At 49.0% G+C, this 16,366-nt stretch overlaps 1 protein-coding gene across 2 annotated transcripts in view; it reads right to left on the reverse strand.

Moving 5' to 3' along the window:
* Nucleotides 1–14,294, reverse strand: part of PCP2 (Purkinje cell protein 2) — a 55,259-nt gene extending 40,965 nt beyond the window's left edge. The window contains exon 1 of one of the 2 annotated variants that reach the window (XM_060238352.1): nt 13,984–14,294. In XM_060238352.1, coding sequence (XP_060094335.1) covers nt 13,984–14,079 — 96 coding nt within the window. In that variant the 5' untranslated portion in view covers nt 14,080–14,294. The remainder of the gene's footprint in view (nt 1–13,983) is intronic. The other variant, XM_060238353.1, reaches the window with a different exon arrangement.
* Between the last annotated feature and the right edge of the window lie 2,072 nt (nt 14,295–16,366).

Consider the following 16,366-nt stretch of genomic DNA (forward strand, 5'->3'; position numbering starts at 1 on the left):
TTCCTTCGGGCACCAGCAGTGCTTCAGGGGATGGCCAGGAGGGGAGGCCGCATGGGGTGGAGGGGGAAGAGATGGAGTCACACGAGGTGCCTCCATCTCCGCCCACTTCCCCCCGGCAGCCAGCCCCTCCTGCCACCCCGTGACATGATGTGTCTGCCCCGAGCACCTCAAAGGAGGTGGCTCCGGCACCCAAGGTGCCAGTCAGTTTGGGCATCCGTTCACCTCCAAAGTATGGAAGCATTTCCAACTTATGGAGGATCCACGCTATGCGCAGTGCCAGCTGTGCAGGGCCCGGATCAGTCGTGGGCGGGACCCTGCCCACCTGACTCCGGGGGGGATGCGGAATCACCTGCGGAAGCACCTCTTTTCACATATGGGCGACATTGTCTGCCCACATCGCAATCGCCTGCAACCCTGGACAGTTGAGCAGTTGGTCTTCCTGAAGGTCAACTTGCCAATATTCGGCTCCCTGAACTTGGACTTTGAGAGTGAATGAAGTGAGCACCTACTTGTGTCTGCATCCTCTCTTGGCCTGCGCTTGGAAGGTGGTTGTAAAACGCTCCTCCACTAAAAATTGACTAGAGTCCAAAGACAGCCCAAAAACTCACTCACAAATTGATTGGCAGTGCATCCCCCCCCCATCCCTCTCCAAACCAAAAGTGAATGCTGGTTTAAAAACTGCAAAGTGATCCAAATTTCTCCAGTCCTCCATCCACACATGCCTAATAATACTGAAAGGGCCATTGCAGCCCCCAACTGTAACCGACAGCACCCACAGGCCCAGCCAGGATAACCCAGTTTTTTTTCAGGGGCAGGAGGAAGAAAGAGGGAGGTGCCAGTGATGATGACAGGCAGCCAACAGCCATACCAATGCTGAGGTCCCTCTAATGGGACAGTGATGTTGGTGTGTTACTGCTGAGCTGAGATAGAAGGAATGGTTCCCTTCCTCTCACACAATCTGAGGCCCTCCCAGTGATCTTCCTCATTTGGGGTGCAATTCTGGCTCGCCTCCTCGTGGTGCGCCCTGGGTAATGCAAAAGAGCCTGGACCAGCCAACCATCCATCACTCAAGGTAAGTCAAAATGCTTCTTGCTTTGTGTCAGATACAGAATGATGTGGAGCTAGGTGTGGTGGTCCACCGCTTCTCTTGTTTGAGAGTTGTGTTGTTTGGGGCAGGGCTGGAGAGCTGGCATCTGTAGATTGTGTGTTCTGTGGTAGGGAAACTGGCACCTGGGTGAGAGACCCAGAGCCAGCAGGCTTGTTGTGGTTGGCCAGCTCTCCCCGTGTTGTTTGGGGCAGGGCTGAAGAGCTGGCATCTGTAGATTGTGTGTTCTGTGGCAGGGAAGCTGGCACCTGGGTGAGAGACCCAGAACCAGCAGGCTTTGTGTGGTTGGCCAGCTCTCCCCATGTTGTTTGGAGCAGGGCTGGAGAGCTGGCATCTGGGTTTGCTGCAGCCAGGTCTGCTCTGCAGATTGTGTTTTGTGTGGCAGTGACGTTGGCAACTGGGTTTACATTGGTTCCAGGCCTGCAGGGTTCATAGAGTAGATAGAGGGATGTAGTGCTAAATTCCTCCGTGTACGGTGTGGCGATCAAAACGTCGTCGAAAAAAGGTTGCACCCCGGGAATCCCTTTGAGGAGAGAATCCATCAGGCTCTGAGATACCCCCGGGGCCACACTCACCCCGAACTGCAACCGCCGCACCCTAAACGCCCCCCTGTGGGTTACTATGGTCTGCGCTTCTGCCGTGGTGGCGTCCACAGGCAGCTGCTGGTACGCCTGGGCCAAGTCAAGTTTCCCAAAGATCTTGGACCCCGCTAGTGCTGCCAGAACGTGGCTGATTACTGGAACAGGGTAGGGGTTGCCCTGTAGCGCCCTGTTAATGGTGCATTTGTAGTCGGCGCATATGCGCACCTCCCCGTTCGGCTTCACCCTGGGCTGTGAGGCAGTCCAGCTCTGCTTCGATTTTGGGTTTCAGAGCAAATGGAACCTGCCGGGCCTTCAGCCTCACGGGTCGCACATGGGGATTTAGAGGTAGGGATATGGGAGGCCCCTTGTAGCATCCCAGGGCCCCGTCAAACACCTCCGGGAACTCCCGGCACACGTTTTAGAATTCCTGCATCCCCAGCTGATGTACCCCCACAATCTTTATTCCCAGTGGTCAGAACCAGGCCAGGCCCAACAAGGTGGTGAGCTGACTCCTTTTAACCACCAAGATGTCGAGTTTATCCCTAAACCCATTGTACTCCACCCCCACCGTCGCCCACCCCAGGATTTCCACGGGATTTTTTTGAAAGTCTCGAAGCACGAAGCTTGCCGGTCGCAGTCTAGGCAGGCCACGTGGGCACAGCTTCCTTAAGGATTCCTCCGATATTATGGAGTTGGAGGAACCCGAGTCCAGTTCCATCAGGCAGGGGCTGCCCTCGATCCTGACTGAAACCTTGACCTTTTGGGGGGTATCGTTGGGCAAGTTCATTACCTGCACGGAGGTTGAGGCAATCGAGTGGTCCTTGGTCGATTCCTGGTGGGTGGTCTGGCAGCGGCGGTTGCTCTTGGCCCTGCAGGCCCTGCATAGGATGGAGAAAGTAGAGAAAGAAGTACTTTTCTCCCTTTCTCACAATACAAGAACTCGTGGGCATTCGATGAAATTGCTGAGCAGACAGGTTAAAACGGATAAAAGGAAGTACTTCTTCACCCAAAGGGTGATTAACATGTGGAATTCACTGCCACAGGAGGTGGTGGCGGCCACAAGCATGGCCACCTTCAAGAGGGGGTTAGATAAAAATATGGAGCAGAGGTCCGTCAGTGGCTATTAGCCACAGTGTGTGTGTGTGTGTGTATATATATATATATATATATATATATATATATATATATATATATATATATATATATATATATATATATATATAGGCTGCTGTGTGACACAGAATGTTGGACTGGATGGGCCATTGGCCTGATCTAACATGGCTTCTCTTATGTTCTTATGTGATGTGGCCCATCTTGCCGCAGCTTCTGCAGTCCACGTTGCGGTAGGGGCAGTCCCGTCGCTCGTGTTGGTCTCCACAGCTGGCGCACTTGGTGGCGGCTGGTCTGTCGGTCACTCAGGGTCGCTGGGGCGCTCGTGGGCCCATCCCTGTCTGGTGGCATAGCTGGAGTGCCTCTTCCTTGTCTGGTTGGCTGGGGCCCATCTCTTCCTGGTGGACGGCCTCGGCCCTCATTTTGGGGAAGGTCTTCGTGGTCCGCTCGAGTGCAATGGCCTCATTGAAGGCGCTCTGGATGGTGAGCTCTTCCGTCGCGAAGAGCTTCTGTTGCAGTCTTTCATCCCTCAGGCCCTAGGCGAAATGGTCCCTCAGGGTCTCTTCCAGCTTTTCGTAGCTGCAGTTGCCCGCGATTTGGTGAAGGGCGGCCAGGTAGTCCGCTGCCGATTCGCCCGCCTCTTGATCCCTCTTGTGGAAGAGGAACCTGCGGGCAACGAGTGAGGGTTGGGGCAAGAAGTGCCTGGTGAGGACTCTGATTATCTCCTCATAGGTCTTCTCCATGATCCTTGCGGGGGCCGAGAGACCCTTGGCGATCTCGAACGTGGCCTCTCTGCAGACGCTCAGGAGGACGTCCCTCTTCAGGCTGTCCTCCGTTATCCTGTTCGCTCGCAGGTAGCACATGACCCGCTCCGTGTAGGTCTCCCACCTCTCCGGGGTAGCGGGGTTGAAGTCTTCGAGCCGGCCCGTGGTTTCGCTCTGGTTAGCCATGGTGGCTGTGGCAGCGGGCGCGTCGGTCTACAACCGCTTGCCTTCGACGTCTCTGGCCGGATCCGCGAAGCCCCTCTGGAATGGGCTCGCTAGGATCTCATCGCCACTGTAATGTACTGAGAACCGAGACGGTTTGAAGGCAACATAGTTTATTCAGTAGCACATTACAAGAGAGGGAACACACGGGCTGGGCCCTGTTTATATACATTACTCGGAACAGCCCCCTCATCCGACCAGGCCAATCCTGGTCGGTCAAACTTCCCGCCACAGGCGAGCTCCATCCGGGGACCCGAGGGTCACCTTCAGTAGTGATCGCCATGCGGCCTGGTCCCTTATGTTCAATACATAACACTCAGGATACTCCTTCCTCTCACTTCGATTTCTTAACAAACTGGGGTTGATTGAACCAGTCACATTTTCTCAGCCTAAAGTCACAGCCCAATCCTTGCCCAGTTGTTATAATGAAAGCCTCTCAGCCACAAGGAGCAATCTACAAATCCTGGGGAGCAAACGGGGCATTTGAGATTTTAAGCAGCCTCTTCTCCCTTCTTGCAATGGCTTCTGACACCCAATGGAGGAGGGTTATTTTACAGTGCTCACCCTTCCCAGAGGTAGAAAATGCCAGATTTCTCCCACAGATACTGTGGGACTCACAGCAAAAGGGAATCAAACCTAATGTTAAGAATTTGGCTGATGGCCATCAGGCACAGGGGGTCTCATTTAATGTGAACTCAAGAGCTGCATACTATATGCAAAGATTGCAAATACACCCATATAGATAAAGTTGTCTTGTCTTGCTGTTTTTATGCCTTAATTCTTTACTTACACCTTGAGGGGAATTCAGTGATAAAACTGCAAATGTGATGAGTAGCAGTGAATTAAAGCTTAAGACACACTGATCTAGCCAGGCCTCAGTTTCATCAGGAGCTCACAGGAGTGCAGCTCCTGAATCTTTCTGACAGTTTCCCCTCTTCCTCCCCACCTACCTTGTCCATTGAATAGTAGGTGCAGATGCATATCAATCCCTGGATTAGGAGAGCGGGTAGCCAGCCAGCCAGCAGGGGCTTTGCCATGCCCCCAGCAGCCCTCATTAACCCCTGGAGAAGCCCACACCACCCTTTCTTCACTTCTTGTGTTATTTTAGGTGGCAGGTGGCTTGCTGGCCTTTTGACTGGGTTGAGGAGTGGCCTAGAAGAGCCCCAGGCAAGTGAGGCCTGCTTGGGCTGGCTAGATCTCTAGCCAGTCCAAGCAGATCTCCCTCACCTGGGGCTCTCCTTTCTTGCATTGGGTTGCTTTTGTCTGGGGGGGGGCATATGCTAATGAGTTATGGTAATGAGCCCCACCACCTATTTTTCTACAAAACGACCCCTGGATTTAGCCAATATACCATACTGACTTTCAACTTGCACTTTTCATATTTACTCATGAGTATAATTAAGCCCAGTTTTTTGTCTCAGGAAATTACCCATAAAGAATAACCAGTGATTGTGGAGAAAGACTTAGGAAAGCTAAAGTTCAGTATGAGTTTAGGCTAGTGAGAGATGCTAAAAGCAACAACAAAAAAGGGTTCTTTCCTTATGTTCAAAAGAAGAAAAAGAGCATGGGCATGGTTGGCTCATTGCGAGGACAGGAAAGTGAAATTGTGAGGAAAGAAAGGGCAGAACTGCTGAATTCCTACTTTGTCTCAGAGCATTTTCGCACTCACCTTCAGCCGGCGCGACGCCCCTCTTCACCATGCAGGATCTGCGCGGATTTCGGACTAAACGCTGCAGAGCAGCCGGAAGAGCCGGAAAGTCCCGGAGCTTTTGCGGCGCAAACAGAAACCGCCAAAAAGCAGTTTCCGTTTGCGCGGCAAAAGCGCCGGGACTTTCCGGCTCTTCCGGCTGCTCCGCGGCGTTTAGTGCGAAATCCGCGCAGATCCTGCGCGGTGAAGAGGGGGGCCATGCCGGCTGAAGGTGAGTGTGAAAACGCCCTCAGTCTTTTTTTCTTAAGAAAGTGGTGCTTCTCATGGCAAAAGCAGAATATATTATGAGGGAAGGGAGTTGCAGGATCAGCATAGGAGGGGTAGTACATAAACTCCAAGTTTCTTTAAATGAAACTGAGTCCTCAGGGCCAGATGAACTGCATCCAAAGGTACTAAAAGAACTTGTGGATGTACTTTCTGATCCTCAGTCCACTATTTTAGAGAATTCTTGGAGAACAGGTGAGGTGCTGGAAGACTGGAGGCAGGCAATTGTTGTCCCCATCTTCAAGAAGGGAGAAATGAAGAATCTGGGTAACTACCGACCTGTCAGCTTGACATCTATACCTGGAAAAGTTTTAGAACAAATCATCAAACAGTCAATCCTGGAACATTTAGATGATATGGCTTTGATTACTAAGAGCCAGCATGAGATTCTCAAGAACAAGTCATGTCAGACTAACCTTATCTCCTTTTTTGAGGAAGTGACTACATTGCTGGATCAGGGAAATTATATAGACATTGTTTATCTTGATTTCAGTAAGGCTTTTGATAAGGTTCCACATACTATTCTTGTTGACAAATTGGTAAAATGTGGTTTTGCTCCTGTTACCATTAGGTGGATCTGTAACTGGTTTGACAGATCGCACCCAAAGAGTGCTTGTGAATGGTTCCTCATCCTCTTGAAGAGCAGTGACAAGTGCAGTACCTCAAGGATCTGTCCTGGGACCTGTTTTGTTCAACATCTTTAGCAATGATTTGGAGGAAGGAATAGAGGGAATGCTTATTAAATTTGCAGATGATACTAAACTGGGAAGGGTAGCAAATACAGTAGAAGACAGAGATAGGATACGGGATGGCCTTGACAGGCTGGAAAACTGGGCTGAAACAAATAAAATGAATTTTAACAAGGATAAATGTAAATGTAAAGTAGGAAAAATCTCAGTGCATCATTGTAGGATGGGGGAGACTTGTCTTGGCAGTAGTATGTGCAAAAAGGATCTAGGGGTCTTAGTGGACCATACGCTGAACTTCAGTCAGCTGTGTGATGCAGTGGCTAAAAAGGCAAATGCGATTTTGGGCTGTATTTGTTGGAGCAAGAATCTACATAAACCCAGTCTGACAGCCACAGTATGACAGCTGGTGATCTAGCTGCCAGGCTAGGTCACAGTGACCTGATCAGCAGACCGGCTTGAGCCGGCAGAAGCCAAGTGATGCAATCTGCTGAGTCAGCATGGCCAGGATTGGCTGCTTGGACTATATATGATCTGTGTGTGCATCACACAGGTCTCTCCCTGTGAGATGGTGGTTAGGCGAAGCACTTTGTCCGTGGAGGTGATATTGTATAGACTGCACAAGAGAGCACTTGTTGTGTATATATGTTAATACACCTTTTGGCACTAGTTGCACGTGTCTGCCTGATTTTCTTTCCTGAAGCCCTGTGTCGGGCAAGTCATCTCCCTCACTCTGCTACTCCCGCTCCGACAGGGTTATGGGCCCAGGGCGGTTCCGCTGCGCGGAGGAGAGAGTTGAGAGTTGAGCTGACTGTGAGTTTGGAAAGAGCCGGAGGCGAGGAACGCCGGTGAAGGACACAGAAGCACCACCGTTCTCTGTTTGAGAGCCAGAGGGACGTCGGCAGCCAGCTGTGAGGAGGAGTCGGCACGATGGCTCAGCAACAGCTTGGAGTAGCCGTTGAGAAGCTCACCTCAGCCAACTACGCGGTGTGGAGCCTGAGAATGCAACACTACCTCAAGCGTGAAGGGCAATGGCTGTTCGTGAGTAACCCCCCTGCTGACTTATCTCCTGCCGAGACTGTGTTATCGGATAAGGCACTGGCCAACATAGTGCTATCTATAGGAGATGACCAGCTGGTTTATGTGCGAGGGAAGGACACTCCCAAGGCTGCCTGGGACGCGTTGAGTGCGGTGCATGTTAGCACCACTGCTGGTTCCCTCATGGCCTTGACAAGGAGGATGTTCCGCACCGTTATGCCGGCTGGAGGGTGTGTGAAAGATCACATCAAACGGCTAACGGACTGTTTCGTTGAGCTGGAGGCAAGAGGCAAGACTGTAGCTCCAGACGACAGAGTGTACATTTTGCTGTCGTCGTTGCCACCTGAGTACACTCCCCTGATAACTTCTCTGGAGACGGTGGACGTAGCGACCCTGACCATGGAATACGTCTGTGCCCACCTGCTTGACTTCCAAGAGAGAATTGCGGCCGTGAGCTGTCCGGGGGTGTCGGCCGGGCAGCGTGCTGTTATCGGTGTGTCCGGGAAGACAGCCAAGAATGAGCCAGCTTTTGCTGCTGGCAGGCGTCCGAAGGTGGAGGAAGTGGAGCCGACTGCGTTTGCAGTCCGTCGCTGCTATGGATGCGGGTCGTCGCAGCACCTGCTCCGAGCTTGCCCTGAGAGGGAGAAGAGGCGGGGGCGTGTGCGGCGAGAGCGGAGGACCGCCAGCCCGTGTGAGGAAGCAACCCGGCTGGTCACGTCTGCAGTAGAGAGCACAGGGTCTGCTTGGATTTTAGACTCCGGGGCAACGAGCCATCTCTGCTGCGAGAAGGAGTTGTTGAAAAACATTGACAGTCCTGAGCATAAGTATGTGAGATTGGCTGATGGGACCACTGCCAATTCTGTTTGCTCAGGCAATGTGGAATTTCCTGCACTGAAATGTATGTTGCAAAATGTGTTGTATGTACCCTCACTGCAGTCTAACCTGTTGAGTGTTAGCACACTGTTTGACCAGGGATACCAGGTGAGATTTGAGAAAACCTGCTGCAAAATCCTGGGAGGTGGGGGAAAGTTGCTTGTGACAGGAAAGAGGGAAGGTAAACTGTATGTGGTCCAGAGTGATTGTGCCCAGGTGGCTCAGGTGTCGAATGAGCCTGTGCACAATAATTGTATACATTTGCTCCATAGGAGACTTGGGCACTGCGGATTTAGGGCGTTAAAGAAAACCCTGGAGCTTGTGCCTAGTTTGAAAGTAAATCCTTGCAAATGTTACTTGGATTGCCAGGTCTGCAAGAAGACCAAAAGCAAGGCGTGTGCTGTTGCTAAAGAAAGCTCAAGGGAAAGCACACGAGCCCTGGAACTAGTCCATTTAGACGTTATTGGCCCATTGCCAAAGAGTCTGTCGGGGAGGAGATACTGCTTGGTGGCCACCGACGACCACACGAGGTACGCGTGGGTTTTCACCATGGTGCATAAGTCTGAGGTGTATAAGACATTCACCAAGTGGGTCAAAGCAGTGGAGAGACAATTAGGGGTTAAACTCCTAGCTGTACAAACCGACAGAGGGGGGGAATTCTTATCTAACCAGATGAAACGTTGGCTGGAGAACAAGGGCATCGCCCACCGTCTGACGAACCCGGCAACGCCCCGAGAAAATGGGCATGGGGCTGTATTGCAGAATGTGATGTATTGCATGTTAGAGGATGCACAACTGCCAATGACCTATTGGGCAGAAACCATACATGCAGCTGTTTTTTTGCAAAATAGGGTTTGGTGTAATACTGTGAAAAATGTGCCTTACAGGTTACTGTTGAACAAGACCCCAGATTTGAGTTCTTTAAAAGTCTTTGGGTCACGGGCTCGGGTTGGCATCCACTCCACGAGTAGCGGGGAGGGGGATGTCCGGGCAGAGAGCCTAATTTTTCTGGGCTACAAGCCAAGGGCCAGGTGTTATCGTTTCTGCAATAGCAAAAGCAAGATAACACTTAGTAAGAGTGCCCAGTTCAATGAAGAAAGCAGCTAGCCAAGGTTGCACTCCTTGCAGAAACAATTTGTCCTGCTGCCAAGTAGCGATAACGATGTTGGAGCGCAGCCCAGAACTCCAGCCCAGGAGGTGGCACCCAGTGGGGCTGGAGAAGGTGAGCCGAATGCTGGCACAGAGCCTGACGAGCAGAGTCAGGAGGCAGAGCCTCAAATGCAGGAACTGGAGGTAAAGTGTGAGAGTCAGGAGGTTCAACACCCAATTACAGGGGCAGAGCAACCCGAAGAAGACAAAGCTGGTCCAAGCACAGGGCCACGGGTGTCTGCCAGTATGAACTGTAATGTTGCTGGTGGACATGTATGTAAACTGTGTAAAGTGTTTTGGTGCACTGGGTTTAAATAGATTAGGAGGTGTGTTGGAGCAAGAATCTACATAAACCCAGTCTGACAGCCACAGTATGACAGCTGGTGATCTAGCTGCCAGGCTAGGTCACAGTGACCTGATCAGCAGACCGGCTTGAGCCGGCAGAAGCCAAGTGATGCAATCTGCTGAGTCAGCATGGCCAGGATTGGCTGCTTGGACTATATATGATCTGTGTGTGCATCACACAGGTCTCTCCCTGTGAGATGGTGGTTAGGCGAAGCACTTTGTCCGTGGAGGTGATATTGTATAGACTGCACAAGAGAGCACTTGTTGTGTATATATGTTAATACACCTTTTGGCACTAGTTGCACGTGTCTGCCTGATTTTCTTTCCTGAAGCCCTGTGTCGGGCAAGTCATCTCCCTCACTCTGCTACTCCCGCTCCGACAGTATTAACAGAAGTACAGTGTCCAGATCAAGTGAAGTGATGGTATCGCTTTATTCTGCTCTGGTTAGACCTCGCCTAGCTGGAATGTATCCAGAGGAGGGCAATGGAGATTTAAAGGGGTCTGGTGACCAAGTCCTATGAGGAAAGGTTGAAGGAGCTGGGTAGGTTTAGTCTGGAGAGGAGATGGCTGAGAGGTGATATGATCACCATCTTTAACTTGAAGGGTTGTCATATAGAAGATGGTGTGGAGTGGTTTTCTGTTGCACCAGAAGGTTGGACCAATGGATTGAAATTGAACTGTGAAGGTTCAACTAATGGGTTGAAATTCAATCAGAAGAGTTTCTGACTAAAGATTAGGAAGAGTCCTCACAGAACAGTTCCTCGGTGGAACAGGCTTCCTCAGGAGGTGGTAGACTCTCCTTCCTTAGAGATTTTTAAACAGAGGCTAGATGTCCACCTGACTCTCTACTCCATGCCCAGAAGATGTCCATCTGACAGCAATGCTGATTCTGTGATCTTGGGCAGTTCATGAGAAGGAGGGCAGGAAGAGTTGCATCAGCGCTTAGTTCTCGTGGCCCTTTCTTACATGCCCAAGGAAATCCTGTTTGCCACTTTGGGGTCAATTGGGGGCAGCAATTTTTCTCCACGCCAGTTTGGCAAGGAATCTTGGAGGTTTTTGCCATCTTTTGGGCATGGAACAGGGGTCACTGGGGATGTATTTGTGAGGGGAAAGTAGTGGTTAGGTGTGTGAACTCTTATCTGGGAGAACCGGGTTTGATTCCCCACTCCTCCACTTACAGCTGCTGAAATGGCCTTGGGTTAGCCATAGCTATCACAGGAGTTGTCCTTGAAAGGGAAGCTGCTGTGAGAGCCCTCTCAGCCCCACCCACCTCACGGGGTGTCTGGGGGGAGAAGATATAGGAGATTGTAAGCCGCTCTGAGTCTCTGATTCAGAGAGAAGGGTGGGGTATAAATTTGCAGTCTTCTTCAGTCTTCTTATGAAGTTCCTGCATTGTGCAGGGGGTTGGACTGGATGACCACAAACAGATAGGAAGAGAAACTAAACTAAGCAAGCAAAAAAAATACATAAATTCAAGGGAAGTTTAGAATGCTAAGGGCCAAAAGGTTAAAAACATCAATAGTTACAGACAAAAGTACATGTGTTATTAGAAAAACATATTAAAACCTGGTAGGGGCCCAAATGAAGCCACATGAAATCATTGAAGTGACAAATGCATAAGAAAGTTACATATATGACTAGATGTGCTTTGGCCTGCAGAGGCCTTCTTCAGTGATCAAATACAAAAAAGTCCCTGTTACACTTATTATTATTATTCTATTATTATTAAATCAATAAACAATTAATATAGGACCCAAAATGGAATGTTCCAATATGGAAATGAATGACACCATTTTTGAAAGGCCACAAATGTATCTGGTCTTATGTTAAGAGCAATTATATATTCAGCAAATAAAATACTGCAAATATGCACCTTCCAATTTAGGTCCTAAGAGTTAAATCCCCCTTTCAGGGTCAGTGTAACATCAGTATGTATTAATATGTATCAGACTCTCTCCTTTCTTTCACTCACCTAGAATTTTTTTATACTGTCACTTCTTAGGGAGTACTAAAGACAATTTCAATCTCTTTGATTCATGAGCCATTTCATGGATTATCTCCCATGCCATATTTTCTCTTTGATTCAGATATTATGGATCTGTTTCTGAAGTTTCAAAAACCAAGAAGAAGAAGAAGATGATGATATTGGATTTATATCCCGCCCTCCACTCCAAAGAGTCTCAGAGCAGCTCACAATCTCCTTGACTTTCCTCCCTCACAACAAACACCCTGTGAGGTGGGCGGGGCTGGAGAGGGCTCTCACAGCAGCTGCCCTTTCAAGGACAACCTCTGCCAGAGCTATGGCTGACCCAAGGCCACTCCAGCAGGTGCAAGTGGAGGAGTGGGGAATCAAACCCGATTCTCCCAGATAAGAGTCCACACACTTAACCACTACACCAAACTGGCTCTACACCAAACCACATACATCCCCAGTGACCCCTGCAGGCTCCATGCCCAGAAGATGGCAAAAACCTCCAGGATCTCTGGCCAATCTGACCTGGAGAAAAATTGCTGCCTGACCCCAAAGTGGTGAACAGCATTCCCAGGATGTGTAAGAAAGGGCCATGAGAACTAAGCACTGATGCAGCCCTTTCTGCCCTCCTCCTCATTACCTGGATAAGTTCACAGAATCTTTGGACCATTTACAGCTACATAAAAAATTGCACTAAAGGTAACTGTTTCAGTGTTTATCCCACAGTGTAACTTTTTATGTGGCTGTAAATGGTTCACAGTTTTGCTTTGTTCTCGTAGTTCACTGAGGAAGAGTATTTGCAACGAGATGTAAATGTAGAATTTTCGAATGGAGTGAATGTTGAACGCTGCATTGAATATGTTGATTGATATTAAATATGGAATATTGAATTGAATATATTGGATGATTCTGATATCATCTATGTTGTATGAAAACTGCCACTATGTAACTTATATTTGGTGTGCCCTTGAGGCAGTATTCTGAATTGTCTTTGTATTGTTGCATTCCTGTTGTTCTAAAAGAATATTCTACGTAAAATAATTAACAAAATAATTAATTAAAAATACACACATATTATGGTGGGTTATGGGATTTGTTGAGATGCTATTACAGCTAATTTTCCTTTGTACTCATGTTCAATATGCTGTAATCCTTAAATACATAAATTCACAGAATCAGCATTGCTGTCAGATGGCCATCTAGCCTCTGCTTAAAAAGCTCCAAAGAAGGTACCTCTGCTGCATACACAAGAATCCTTAATACAATTATATATATTTTAGGTTAAATCAGATTAGTCAAATGCATCTAATTTTATCAAAACAATGACTAACTTGGCAACTATTTGACCCTCGTATCTGATTAATAAAGCTCTTTTCACAAGCACAGGAGGATCAAAGCATGCAAGGAGAGAACTCTCTTTTATTAATAGAGAAAATTGCTTTTCAAAAGCAGGGCTGTTCTGTTGCTCCCTGTGTGTAAGGTCAGGGCTCTCTTGCTCTCCACAGCAGGAGGAAAGGGTCCTCCTTGATCTCAATTAGAGGAAGGATTTCAGGTGCATAATGGGCACATGCAGTCCCACTTCAGAGCTCATATGGACAACTTTCTAAGTTATGCTCAAAAAAACAGCTAAAGACTCAGTTGCTTAACGCAGAGTATTATCCTTTCCCCTCCCATCAAGCATAATATTTTTCAGTGGAAGCAATTCATGCCTTCTGCTGCAAGTCAGCCATCCGGTGATGCCACAGAGCGGAGAGGCACTGAGAGGTCAACACGCGTATATGAATCAGCCATTGCACAAGAAAGTATGAGTGTTATTGAAGCAAAAGCATCTGCAACAACAGATATTGGTAAGGTATTAAGACACACTACTAGCACTACTACTAGAAGAGAGTGCCCCAGAGGACATAGTTTCCTTTCCAGCACAGTGTGGGTGATGAGTCTTAAAAAAACTGTTTGACAAACTTGTCTTCATGCTACTTCAACCTCTTTAAATTCTATCACAAAACCCTGTTTTAAGACATGTCACTCTCCACCCGGAGGCCAAAATTCAGTGATTGGCACAGACCAGCCCCAAACGTCAAATCCCATAACAGTGGAGAAATTGGACCCATTGGTTGGAATTCTCAGTTAATATTCCATCACAACATGCCCTGGGTTAACCTTACCCCACTGGATGAATTGGATTCTGGTGCTGGCTCTGGTGCTGGCTCTGAATCTGGCTCTTTCTTCTCTTCTTCAGCTTTGGCTTCTACTGTTGTCATTGTGAGACAAGTCTTCTGCGTGTGCTGCTGGAAATAGATTCTTTCCTCCAGAGACAAAACTGTTTATGCCCAGGGCTGCTTATGCAGGACCCCTCAGCACTGTGCACTTGGCTTGCCCTCCACCCGCTGTGACAGCCCTGATGCCTGCCGCTTTTAGTGATTTATATGGAACTGCAGCACTAAGTACCCCCTTCCGCAGCTCTGTGCCACCCCTCCCCCGCACAACCTCATTCTCTACATGGGGATCAAAATCCATATTTTAATAAACACAGGCATCCAATCTGGCTTGTCCAATGGATCCCTATAATCTGCATAAAGATTATCCTGGATAATTGTATCAAAACAGCCAACACACACTTCATTAGTGAACTTGTGTGTATATATGTGTCTGTATTTATCTGTCAGTGTATGCGTCCCATGCACATGTGTTATGCTGCTAGGCAGTTCAAGGAAGCATCCTTCCTTTCTCCACGAGGCTGGAAATCCTATTAGGATCTGGTGTCATTCAGGCTGTTGGCAGAGTCTACCAGGCTGTACTTCATTGTCCTAATCCACCAGCAGTCAGACCTCTAAAAAAGCCAGGACACCACTAGCCTCCACTTCATATTTCCCCTCTCATTTGAATTCAGTCTTCAGCCCAGGGCCAGCGTCAGGGATTTTGGTGCTCTAGGCAGCAAGGGAGGACTGGCTCCAAGCACCCCCAACTGCATGTGCCACCCTGCTCAGCCTTCCTAGGTCTGCCACTTTCCTAGGCAGCAGCGAGGGCGAGTGCAGTGGCAGCAGGGTGCACAGCAAGGGAGGTCTGGCTCCGAGTGCCTCCAAGCCCATCCACTGCCCTGCCACCCCCTCTCAGCCCCTTCACTGCTGCTGCACACCTGCAGGTTGCCAGGCTGAACGCTGAAGCAGAGGAGGGTCGCGGACAGGTGGATGGCGGCAAGGGTGAGTGCAGCAGCAGCAGGGAAGGGGCACTGGGGGCGGCAGGACACTGGCCACCTGCCCCTGTGGCCAGGTGGCACTCTAGACAGCTGCCTACTTGGCCCACTGGATTGTGCTGGCCCTGCTTGAGCCAGGTATGAACTTCAGTGCTGGGCCAGGAGTTGGGACCTATCAAGAACACACAACTTACCTGTTTGAGATGGGCATACAGTCACCACCTTTCCCAGAGTTGTAAAAGACCTGTTACTGATCTCTATGCTAATAAATGCTGAATACAATAACAAGACGTTGGCATGGACTAACCAGGAGGGAGCAAATTAAATGGCCCAATTAAGTTCTCTTAGCATTAACTGCTAACTTCTTCCTTCCCAGAGTTACTATCCTTCTAATATATTTAGCCCCTAACCTCAGAGAGCTCTGATGATGTTCTTTCTGCCCATGTTCCATTAGGAGCAAAAAGACCATGGGAAATAACTAGGGTTCCTTTTGTAGGCACTGTTGCACACCACAGAACTTAGGCCAAAGGGATAAAGAATATACCACTCAAGAATCTTGGTCTTTAGGCACTGCATGATACACTCAGAGTCTAATTTTTATATTGTGGGAAACTATTGTGCAGCAATTAAAGTTGGAAAGAACTGTCAACAAAAACTTTTAAATCTCATTGGTAGTTGGGAAACATCTTGGTTGTGGAAACAAAAGGAGGTGTTACCAGACAATTTTTCACAGATAGAAGAAGAAGAAGATATTGGATTTATATCCCGCCCTCCACTCCAAAGAGTCTCAGAGCGGCTCACAATCTCCTTTACCTTCCTCCCTCACAACAGACACCCTGTGAGATGGGTGGGGCTGGAGAGGGCTCTCACAGCAGCTGCCCTTTCAAGGACAACCTTTGGCAGAGCTACGGCTGACCCAAGGCCATGCTAGCAGGTGCAAGCGGAGGAGTGGGGAATCAAACCCGGTTATCCCAGATAAGAGTCCGCACACTTAACCACTACACCAAACTGGCTCTCCAGATACAAACGAGATTAGAGTAAAGGTAGGTGAGCAGGCACCCTGAAATTAGGCTAGAGTCTAGACTATTGAGCCTCAGATTTTTGCTGCTAGGGTGTGAGGAAGAGCAGCTGAATGTCAACAGTTAGCTTGGCCCAGTCAGTGCAGTTGGCTGACTGTTGGGCCAACAGGTGGCACACAAATCCTCCAGGGCACAAAGATGCCAAGGGATTAATGGAGCTTTGCAAGCTCAACCGTCACATTAACTCTTGGCTCAGGATTAAGGAAGGACTACATTGCAATAACAGGCAATGAGATCAAAAAACTTCAGCTGCAGGGTCCCAAACAGCATCGGGCC

Source organism: Heteronotia binoei, chromosome 5 (assembly GCF_032191835.1).
Source record: "Heteronotia binoei isolate CCM8104 ecotype False Entrance Well chromosome 5, APGP_CSIRO_Hbin_v1, whole genome shotgun sequence".
Taxonomy (NCBI): domain Eukaryota; kingdom Metazoa; phylum Chordata; class Lepidosauria; order Squamata; family Gekkonidae; genus Heteronotia; species Heteronotia binoei.